The sequence below is a fragment of the Morone saxatilis genome, unplaced genomic scaffold, assembly GCF_004916995.1.
Source record: "Morone saxatilis isolate NCDOM2014 unplaced genomic scaffold, NCSU_SB_2.0 Contig21, whole genome shotgun sequence".
Taxonomy (NCBI): Eukaryota; Metazoa; Chordata; class Actinopteri; family Moronidae; genus Morone; species Morone saxatilis.
Window position 1 is genome coordinate 13193197 of NW_023339774.1, and position 12080 is coordinate 13205276.

General features: G+C 38.2%; 1 protein-coding gene across 1 annotated transcript in view; it reads right to left on the bottom strand.

The window, feature by feature from the left end:
* Positions 1-4643: 4643 nt before the first annotated feature.
* Positions 4644-12080, bottom strand: part of fubp3 (far upstream element (FUSE) binding protein 3) — a gene marked incomplete in the record, with an annotated part of 22908 nt that continues 15471 nt past the window's right edge. The window contains 7 exon segments of the mRNA XM_035668323.1: positions 4644-6339; positions 7155-7282; positions 7400-7450; positions 7708-7764; positions 8189-8265; positions 8386-8459; positions 8745-8905. Of these exon segments, the coding sequence (XP_035524216.1) occupies positions 6331-6339; positions 7155-7282; positions 7400-7450; positions 7708-7764; positions 8189-8265; positions 8386-8459; positions 8745-8905 (557 nt within the window).

Here is a 12080-nt window from a genome sequence, read left to right on the forward strand (position 1 = left end):
GAGAGAGAGAGAGAGAAGGAGAAGAGTGGCTTAAACTTTATTTTAGTAATTATCTGCACTCAAGTTGAACATTAAAAATCATGCAACATTTATGCGCAAAGCTGCACAAGCATCTTGACTGGCTGAATGCATTTCTAAAATGTTTTTTTTAAGATCGAAAAGCTGCAGAATGGAGAGTTCAAAGTGCGTAAAAAGTCTGTGGAGGGGCGCAAAAAAATAATAGATTGTAGCGCAAATAATTTATGGGCTGCACTCATATGAATAGAAAAACAATATACTCTTTAAAATGATGCGTAAATAAAAACAACGCAACAAGATGAGAAAGGGGAATCAAAGAGAACATTTGTGCAGTTTTAATGGACTTTTCACAGAATTGGGTCATTGAGTCTGGGAGTTGCTCGCAGATTTTTTTCTCAGGCATTTCGTATTCATGCGGTGGTAATATTATTTTTTTTTGTGCGCAGTTTAGCGCGGGAATAACAAGAATGGAAACAAACTCGACGTGGCTTTTTTTTCTTCTTTTTTTACAGCATTGTTCGCATGCAAAAAATGCAAAGCTGCTTTGACGTGGTTCACTTTTTCAAGCCCTTGTTGAGGTAAGCGGTTTAATATTCATGGCTGTTCTGGAGCCCCCTCGGTATTGTGACAACGTTTAGATGAGTATATACGAGCCTTTTCTTCTCTATAGTCACAGTCCTCTGTGTTTTTTCCTCTCTTGCCTATTTTTCGGGCTTGATGGACTGGGGCTAAATGGGCAGTTTTCCTTCTTTTCCAGCAGAGAGGACATCTTTATTCCATCCCCGGCTCACAGGTTTCCTATTCAGCTCCCCTCCAAGTAATGTCAGGGCCCTGAAAAGTGCTGCAAATCAATCTTTCATGGTGTTTTGAGGGCAATTTGACATCCATGCACTCCTCTTTTCACTCCAGCAACTACAAGGGGATTGTCCGAAAAAATGGGCAAGTTGTGCTCTCTCTCTCTTTCTCTCTCTCTCTCTCCTTGGACGAATATGGCAATGTAATGGGTAAAGAAGATATGGCAACTAAATACAATAGATTCAGAGTTTTTTTTTTTTTGAGCTGCAGAGATAGTGAAAAGGCAAGGTGAGTGACAGGGCACGAAAAAAGATTACTGTGAAACAGCTGCTTTTTATGAGCGGGCCCCTCCTACATTTGTCTCCTTTTCCCAGATGAAATTTCTCTGCTCTTTCAATGGGATTCTTTCTCATCTAGATTGATTTACATTTATAGCATTCATCGCACAAATCCGAGGTAAATGGCGGGGACAGGGGGGTGGGGCCGCTTCTTTATTAAAGAGGAATTAAATGAATTGAATTGGGGTAACGCATGGATTTGATTTGCTTATTTATGCATTAACCTATGGCATTATGTGGAGCTGGTAAAGCCGCGGGCATGTCAGCAATAGCAAATCATCCTGCTTAGCTGTTCCATTGTAAAACAATTTAAGCTATTATTCTGTCCATTTAAAGCTTATCAATTTAATGTGGATGATTGACAATTATTGCACAAAGAATGCGGTAATTGTTTTATTTCAAAGAGCTGGTGGGAAACCTATCAAAGAAAAGCGTTTGTTTGGGGATAAATAGCAGAGTTTACGCTCATCAAAAGAGAAACCAATAGCCTGAAGGAAAAAAGCGCAGAAAATAGACTTAAAATAATACATGTGAACATTTAAACTTTAATAGTAAAATAACAGAAAGTTATAAAACAGAATAAGAATATTAAAAGTTGCTTGAAAAGTTGCAATTTTTCTTGATGTAGGCCGGGGGTAGTTTGCGCCTTAGAAATAAGAATGTATCCCAATGAAATTTTTATCTTGCTAAAAAAAAATAAGTCCCATTAAAACACACGCTGACGGCCTCAGATTTCAGGCCTGCTGCACACACACACACACACACACACAACAACACACACTCCTCCCTCTCTCATCTCTCTCTTCTCTCTCTCTCTTCTTCTCTTCTCTCTCTCACACCACACACACACACACGCGTGCATACTGCCGTCCAACCAGCTGGGAGAAAAGGACTGGAGAGTCTCCGGGGATCCTCCGCAGGGTCATTAAAAACAGATTAAGGTAGCTGCCACAGTGTGGAGGATACTGAAGATCGGCTCATGAGTTGCAAAGGTGAGAGAGGTGCAGTCCCTTCCTCACCCCCCCTCCACCCTCCACCCGTAAAAGAGCTCTTACCGCCACCCTCCCCCTCCCGCCCCTGTTGGACAGGACAAGAGGGGAGTCAGGACACCTGCTTGCTGTGGAGGAGCTGGAAGGGTGTGTTTGATTTACAAAGCAAGAGAAACTGTTTTTAAATGGTTGAGCCCCAATTTTGGAAAAGTGGATTCATCCTCTATTTCAAGTCCTCGGACACTGCAGCAATAATTAAAACATTATGACCCAATGTGGTACAAAAACGACACACTCTGCATGCTTTAGAGTCATTATAGTTTGGATAGATTATAGTTGAATAACTAAGTACTTTATTATTCAATAATATCAATTGATTTTATTCAATTCCTGTGCCTTTTGGGGTACCTATACTATAAGTAATTCTACTTTCACTTCACTGTATTTATCTGACAGCTTTAGTTACTTTGCCAATTCAAATTATTAATATAAAATATAATAAACTACTAAATGATGATGTGATGTTAGAGATTATAGAAGGAGCTCCACTTTTACCAGCAGCAACATTAGTGATGTACATATTAATGCAACAATAATTATAAAGTATAATCCAATACTTAGTATATCGTATTGTATGTATATTAGTATATTTTGATGCTAATACTTTTGTACTTTGATGTAAGTAAATATGTGAATGCATGTCTCTTCTACACTGTGGTATTGCCACTGAAACAAAAAGAGTACATTTATGTACAGACATTCATAACAGATCAATAAGGATCAATCAGGGAAACATTCACTGCTACAAACAGTTATTCAGGAGTGAATGGACCTCAGTGGTGCAAGAACAGATCTGTTTCTGAGGTAAAAGAAGGACAATATACAATATACTCTATTACAAAGATAAGTTCTGCATTTAAAATTGTATTTACGGTATTATCAAATAAAAAGTGTCACAAGTAAAAGTACTTACTGTGGATTCCATTATGTTATATTATTGGTTTATTGTTGCTGGTAGTATTTTAATGTTAGTCAAGAATTGAACTCATTTTATCTGTTTCCTGCTGTTTAATCTATAACAATGCATCATATTTTAAAAGATGATTATATATTTTGTAAGTATAACATGAATGAAAATCAAGAAAAAATGTAGTAGAGCAAAAAGTACATTTGCGTCAGATTTTTAATAGTGTAAAAGTATTAAGGAGGAGGAAATATAAATACTCAAGTTAATTACAAGTACAGTAGTTGAGTAAATGTACTTTCTGCCACTACAGAAGCTGCAGTATAACCATTTAAAAGAATCTGAGTTTAAATATCATGTGTGCAAATTAACAAAGAAGTGGAAAATCTAATGTGTATTATTTTGTTGAGAGAGGAGTTGTTGCTCATAGGGCTTTACAATCTGTACAACACTGAGCTTCATATTTTCTCACTTCCTCCTGTACATTTAAATTAATTAGTATTGTATTCTACTCTAAATGGCTGTTTATGAGGACGAGGGTTCAAATGCTGCAGCATAAAATAAACCCTGAAGGACAAAAGGTGTCCAAAAATGGCCTTTATTAATAATAATTGTGCCTCTCAACCTCCGTCTGCGGATGATCCGGGAACAACTAAATTATTAGACAGCCACAAAGGACCACCAGGTCAGAAGTGTCCTCGGAGACGGCACGTTAAAAAAAAGGAAGAGGATCAAAATCAAGGGCTGGATTTGGAAACAGCTGCACTGCATCAATGCAGGAGCTGGTATGGGGCCGTGCAGGGTCCACTGGGGCAGGAGTCCCTGCTGAGTGCAAAGATGTGCAGTGACAAAGCTGGAGGGGCTCTGGAGGGGGTGGAGAGGAACATCTCTGGACGGGAGCCGGAGGGCGGACGTGCTGTTTGTGGACAGTTAACATGTGCAAGGAGGGACATGATGGGAATGTTCTATGGATTGTTTAGGGAGCAATTAGACATGGAAGTGTAGGAAATCTGCAGATTGAAATGAATCATGAAACAGTATTCTGAGACAAACCCAATTTGTCCCAAAAGAAAAAAGTGTGTAGCATTAAAGATTGTGCTCATTTACCCAAATCCTCCAAAAAGTCAGGTATAAAACAGAAAAGAAAATGTTCACTATGAATTTTCATTCATTCTATTCATACTTTGTGCATAAAAATGCCAAAATGTCAACGCTTTCTTGTCAGAATATTGCAAACAGCTGAGATTTATATTCAACGTTTCCCCCCAAAGTGAAGCAACGAGTAAAGAACTGGTCTACTGATTTTAATCTGAAAACCAGGAACATTTAAGTGCCATTTGTTTAAAATATTTAAGCACATTTACGTGATAATTACAATCTCTCAACATGCAAAAAATATTTTTTACTAAGATGTGATGCAGTACAACGGTTTACTGACACATGTATCTTACTGTACTTAAAAGTTAAAACTACATTAAAGTGGAAAGTGTAGCAGTGGAAAAGTGTTGCAGTTAACATTAAGAACTTGTAACGAGGGTATAAGTCAACCACAAGAGAGGCTTGCGGAAAATTTATTAGAATCTTGAGAACTGGCAATAGACTATAGAAAATATATATTTTCTGCTTATAAAACATGAAAACACAGTTGGCCTATATATATATATCCTCCATGTATCATCTGTTAGTATACATACATACACAGTAGAGCTCTCAGAAAGTTTTAGTATCAGAATACAACAAAAGACAAATGTTTATAATAATGCCAAATCAAATAGAAAATCAGCTTAACAAGTACACAATAAAGGTAGTCTGGATGTTTTTAATACATGGTTAACTGTACACAAGGAAAAAAACAAACACCATAATTAGACAAATTATATCCCTTTTCATTAAGAAATGACGTTAATACCAGAATCATTTTTCCATAATGATGCATCATTTATACCATTATATTAGATCACACAAAGAAATAAAAAAATTAATTAAAAAGTTATTAGCATTGGACTGAGTCCAACGCCCCACTGAGTCCACTGCAAGGGCTCAGTGGGGCGTTAGTGAACTGGGAGGTACCAAATAAGACAGTTTTTGATCATAATACTTAAAACATAAAAATACTACATTAATTATTACACAGGTAGAAGTACAGAGGCTTAGCAGTCTTGAATAGTTCAGGTACAGAACATACACAAAAATCTACCACTTCTTATTTTTCTTCATAACAAGATGCAACATCAAATTTCAAATCACACATTCACAATCTTTGAACATTTTCAGTATGAAAACAGAACAGAAAAAGAGGGACAATTTTCCTGCAACACTGATCACAGGAAAAAAAATATTTTTATATAAGTATATATATATGAAACATATATATTTTAAATTAACAGTCAAATATATGAGCATATATACATAGTTTTACAAGGTAGCAAAGGCAAAAAGCTATTTGCAACATCCCCCTAAATCCTATCATATCAGATAATTGTAATAAATTATCCATGACATTTCCATTTGAAAAAAGAAAAAAAACATCTTAAAACTACAAGTTAAAAGTCTGTCAACATATTAGAGAACCCATCTTTGTTTCAAAAGTGAAATAAGATATTGCACCTTTTTTAAACCAGAGTACAATAAAATGACAATGAAAAACAGCATACAATGCACAACAGGAATTAAATTAGAACTATTGCCACTGGCTGACATTAATCCTTATTTTTAAGCCTTGTAACAAAAATACATTTCCTGTAACAAAACATCACAGTTTCATTTCACTGAATTATGTAAAGGAAAACATTTTAACACACTCTTTTAAACATCTTATGACATTTGACGGTATTCAAGACTGCTAAGCACATAACCATGGTTTCATTTCAACAAAACTAGAAAAAATAGATCATATTGCCGTTTGAAATGTTACAACTTTTGGGTTCATTTTGGCGGTACAATCTGAGTCAAAGACAGGAAAATATAGAAAAACGAAACAGCTCTCTCAAGTCCAAAAAGGGATCCCAGATACTGTCTATCCAAAATAACAGTGTACACAAGCATTTAGTAACAAATAAATGTTCCTGATTTTAGAAATATTACTTTATCATATAAGTCATTCTACAGCTAGTGTTTCTCACTAAGAAAAAAAGTCTTCAAGGCGTTGCAAATCTAAAACCCCCTCTGTTAAAAAAGGGTTGTTTCATCCTCTCAGTGATTCAAGTCTTTCACCTGGGCGTCTTCTCTAATGATCCTGTAAAAATGAAACCAGTTTGTTAATAAACTCTCACAATATTTTAGCCACATCTCAGCTGATTCAAGTTGTGCTTTACATTTAGAAAACCTGAAATTAGTTTGGAGTTGATTGGAAAAGTCTGTATTTTATTATTGTTATAAACCCCATGAAAAGACCAAAACCAACAATAAATGAATCCCACTAATAAATAATGTCATCCATCATCCAAAAATAATTAAAAACACATTAATGAGCCACACTTCTGCACTGGGTGTCATTACCATGAACATGGGTACTGTAGTTTTAACCGTATTTATGGTAGGAGGATGCATACACCAAACATGTATTAATACGCGGCTGAAAATAGTCCCCAACAAATGCACTATTTAGGGCTTCAACTAACCATTACTTTAATAATCCATTAATTTTCTGATTATTTTCCTTTTACCGTTTTCTCTCTAAAAATAAAAAATATCACAATATCATCTACCACAATTTTCCCCAACCAACAATCCAAAACCTAAAGATTAAATCATCACATTCAAGAAACTGGAACTAGCATATGTTTGGCATGTTTGAAAATGACACAATACGATGAAGTGATTTTTAGAGAAGCTGTTTAAGGAACATTTGCTGAGAATTCAAAGCAGATTAAGTCTTTTAAAAAAAAAAAATTAAACAACCTCAGTTCAGGCTCATGTGAAGGTAAAGTATTGACGGACTAACATTGTTGGTTCTGGTCTTTTTATGGATCTGTTGACAGAAAAATGCAGAAAAAAACCCAGCCTGATCCTGATAGATCTGTACTGAGAAACATTGTCGAGGCTTCTCACCTGAAGGCCCGGGGCTTGCGTCTGCTGTGCGCCCTGGTTGAAGTAGGCCACCGGCTGTCTGTAGAAGTCAACCCAGGCGCTGTAGTCAGGATTAGAGGTCTGCTGAGATCCAGGACCAGCTGTCTGGCCTGAAGAGGAGGAAAAAAATAAACCCCCCCACAAAAGTAAGGAATAAAATCTTCATTTTCAAGTTTGAGCTCAAAGTCATGTTGGGCTCATATTAAGATACGTCCACAAGTACTCACCCCAAGCTTTGTTGTATTCAGGAGCAGTGCTCTGGGCTTGGTTTTGCTGACCTGTAAACAAACAGATCTTCTATCAGAAGTCTTCTTTTTAAAATATACAAGTTTCTAGTTTGTTTTTTAATAGAGCTTTTCCACTGACTGTTTTAAGACTAAAGTTACAAGACAGATGTATCCTCATAATGCATGGTTTCATCAAGCTTGTGTCCACATATAAAGCGGACATAAGAAAAGTAGAATTTCAATTTGAAGTAAGCGCTGAGATGGTTGTTCAAACAGAAATTACTTTTCTCTCTTTGAGTGACACTTGCCTAGCTTTTTATAATACTGCTCCCAGTCCATCTGGCCCGTCTGGGATCCATTGTGACCTGAAACCAGACACAGATAACACCACCAGAGTTACTGAGAGTGTAAGAGTTTCACCTTCTGCTCTCATCTGCAATTCAGTTTCCTAATAACTTCCATCGACAGCAAATTTTAAATCCGTCCGTACAGGAAAGAGGCGGTTAGCCACAGGGAACGCGACCATCTCATCCCGGTCTGCAGAGGACTTTGAAAGCAAAGCCAGACTAGTTTCATCACTGATTTAGAGTCAAATTTATGGGAAGCTAAATTATTTCACAGGTAAAAACTTTAGATATTCTTTTGTTCCCTCATTGGTCAGGCATCGGCCCCAATCAACTAGCTCGGGAAGATCAGATTTCTTGATTGGTTGTATTTTTATATTTAAGTGTTGTCAGGTAGCTTTTGCAGCACTTTGTCTGGAACCCCTAGAGTAGTGCATTTACTTACTGTGCTCCTGTTGGCCTTGAGGCTGCCATATCTGAAAAGTTGTACCCCATCCTCCGGTCATGAACGTCTGAGGCCCACTTATGTAAAATGAAAAAGACAATTGAATGTTAGTAATTAACCTGAGAACTCCTTACTGGAGACACGTTTTATGGTTAATACCTAGAAACGACGTGTTGAGGAGAGAAATTGAACCTTACTGTTGAGGAGGAGTCGTTGGTCCTTGGTTGTAGGGATTCATGCCGAAGCTGCTGTTGCCCCCCATTCCTGGGCCCTAGAGCAGAGAAAGGGAAGAGGAGGAGAGTGAGAGACCACACTTGTGTTTAAAAGGGAGCCAACAGGCAAGGTCAGAGGGCAGGGCCGGGCGCTGATGCACTCCATTAAGTCCATTTGATGGATTCTTCATGTTTAACCTCTGGTGACATCCTGCTGGCCACCAGGACCACTACAGCGTAGCTCACCCCAGCAGCTCTCCACACTGACATGTGCGCTCATGAATATCAGGCCAGACAATAGCGTTTTGGGAGAGTACGAGGGGGGCCAGAGCCAGACCACCTACCCCAATTCTCTCATCGATCAGCTGGCGAGCCTTTTCCAACTGCTGAGGGGTGCCTCGGATGGAGAAGATGCGCACGTTGGGGTCGGTGTTGGGCGGTGGGTTTCTCTGTAGCTCCACGTGGGCACGAGACTGCTCTTTGATGTTCTTGATGGTTTCTCCACCTGGAAAAGGGTCAAGAAATTGGGATATTTAACATTTTTGCTACCGATTAATCTGCAAATTGTGTTCTTGATTTATTGTTTGGTCTAAAAAAAAAATTCTGAATAAAATATCCTAGTGCCCATGGTTATGTTCCCAAATTCCTTGTCTGACCAACTGTCCAAAATCTAAAAGATATTTGAGCTTGACATCACAATAGTAAAACAGCAAATGAGATTAGATTATCAAAATAGTTAATTTTTTTTTGTTAATTGACTATCCATCAAATCAACTAATCATACAAGCTCAAACTGTTTTTTCTGTGTGGCTGAAAGTTTTAACATATGAGCTCAACTGCTGGCGAACAGCATCTGAAAGCTTCTCTTCCTAAATGTTTCTGATATCAGAATTTGGGCAGGAAGCTTTCTACAATTTTTATTAACTTTCCAAAACCAACAAACCAACAATGATTGTGTAAAAGGTGAGAGAGTGTCCAGGGTTTCCTCTCTTCTTCAAGCCATTTCTTCTGTCACTATTCTAACACCATGGATATGTGCGCCGTTACTCCAACATTTAGACGTTATTGCGGCCACTGCACCTTTAAATGTGGCTCTTGACCTCCACTGTCGTCGGACATCATGTTGTATGAACTAGTCATTTTCTATCCTAACCCTAACCCCAATACGTAAATGAATCAAGTAAAGAGTCGCCTCATGTGAGCCAGACTCCATCATTTGATGTAATTAAACCTGAATGTAATGGATATAGAGTTGAATTGTCAATGCACAGTATTCTTTAACCCCAAATTGACCAAGTCTGTTAATTATACAACCATACATATAAGTTCCCATCTTTACTACCCATCCTGTATGATATGGAAGTAGAACTAGCACAGACTTTTTTTCTACCAGAAGCACTTGGACTAAAGTGGTGTGATGCTACCTTATGAAGACTCTGGCATGTGTCTCACCACTTATCTGCCATTCTGTGGTAACATCCATGCAAATCAGGAAACAAAAGGAGACATCTCCTGCACACCTCCCCCTCCTCTGCATCAGATGCCAGCTTCCCGACGTGTGGGGAGAGCAATTACAACCAGCAGGGAGAAATGAAACATAGCTGGCAGGAGAAAAGGTCCAAAATTGAAGCGTATCCTCCTTCTGGGATATCGTTTGTCTCTTTTACCCTTTTCATTCTTGACTCTGTGTTGTCCTGTGTGATGAGAGGAGGGAGTGAACGGGGGGCATATAGCTGCCCCCCCAACCCTCCCTCCCCACAATGCCTATCTGAACGAAAAAGGCTGAGGGTGCTTCCCGGGGGGACACCAGGGCTGTCCCAACATCAATTACACATTTGTTCACTTGCGGCTGACACTCGGATGACCCTGGCTGACCTCCGAATGAAAACGCTCATCAAAAACCTCTCCCCTCCCGTAGCCTATTCCTTGCTGCCAACAGACTGCACATGGGCCATTAACCCATTGTCAACCAAATGAAACTTCTGCCTTAATGAAGCCATTATGAGCTCTTCTAGTCAGACAGCAGAGAGCAATGAAGACCCCGACTATTCATTTCATGGACTGGGCTGTAGTGAGGACAGATAATACAGGCCTTATTAATGAGACTGGTTTAGTGAGCTGGAGAAAAGGAGGGGATACAAAAGTGCAACTGGTGACTGCATTCAGGGCAAAGCCAAGGGACTGGTTAGCTGCTGGTGGGGAAAAAACTCCTCTCAAGTCTCAAGGGAAAATAACATTAAGACAATTTGTAACATGGAAATTGCTAATGCAACAGCAGCTTTACATCAAACTAGGTGTGATATGATATGTTTAGTACCCACCGCCAATTTTAATTGGTTTCCCTTTCATTGTTTTCTGGATAAACTCAAACTATAACTATCAGACAGACAAAAGAAAAGTCTGAAGTGGCACTGACTGAGCAGGGTGTTAGGGTTAGTTAATATTTTATTTATTTAATTAGGTGCTCTCATAAGTTCGCTCTAGAGCTGAAATGATCAGTTGATAAATCAATTAGTGTAACATTAATCGTCAATCCAACCATTTATCTTATCCTTTTGGAGGGTCACGGGGCCATTCCCAGCTGACACTGGTTAAGAGGCACACTGTCAGTCACAGAGCTCACACGCACAGAGGCTACTATTCACAATCACACCAACAAATCTCTCAATCTAATGTTTAAAAAATATTAAAGGCATTTTAAGATGCCACATGGGGTTTGATGAATTGTCATGGGGCATTTTAAAGACAAACAAATAAAATAAACCGCTATGTCTACTGTACCATTTCCTGTTATATAAAGCTAAGGTTATCCAAGTATAGCGAGTTTCCAGGAAAGTTTATGGCTTAATTTATGTAGCACTTTTTATCTAAATAGCTTTACAATTTGTCTCCCATTCACACACACAGAGCAGCTGACATACAAGGTACTGGCCTGACCATCTGAAGCAATCTGGGGTTCAGTCTCAATCTCCTCTACCTTCTAACTTTACACTACATCTAGGCAAAATAAAAACCTCACTGTTACTTTTTTTAATATTACCATTTCTATTCATTTTGTGACATGTTCCCACTACATGATTCCACCTTAAGACAATAAAATGTTACTGAAATATCACTAATATGAAAATCAGTTTACAGTTTATTCTTTCTGTTGAACATTGCAAGATCATTTGGTCACTTTTAGTTCTAATTTTTATGGGGAAGTGACCAGAAAAACAACCCCAAACTGTTCTCTAGATAAGTTAAAGATATATTCAGCTACAAAATCAAACAACAAAAGAAGTTTAACTTATGTTAATGTTATGTAGGACTGGGTCCATTTTAACAATCAGCAACATGACATTTGAATCATCATGGGTAAAGTGTGAAACTTCATTCTTGACCTTAGAAGTAGTTTGACAAAAAAAAAAATATTAACTTCAGGGCCACTTACTAACTTTTTCCAGGTCTTTCAAACAAGCCAGGAGGTGCAGTGTGAGATGCGACTTAAAACCCAGGAAAACCTAGTAAGTGGACCTTTGAGTTTTGATTTTTTGGGGTCAAAAAATCACGAGTTAAGTAGGATTCTTTGGATGCTAAGTAGGATGCTGGTTACGGCTTTTGCACTAAATTCATGGCTGTAATAAAGTCTGAGCAGGTTGGTGGGTGGCTTGATTCATCAAGCTGTGTGTGTGTGTGTG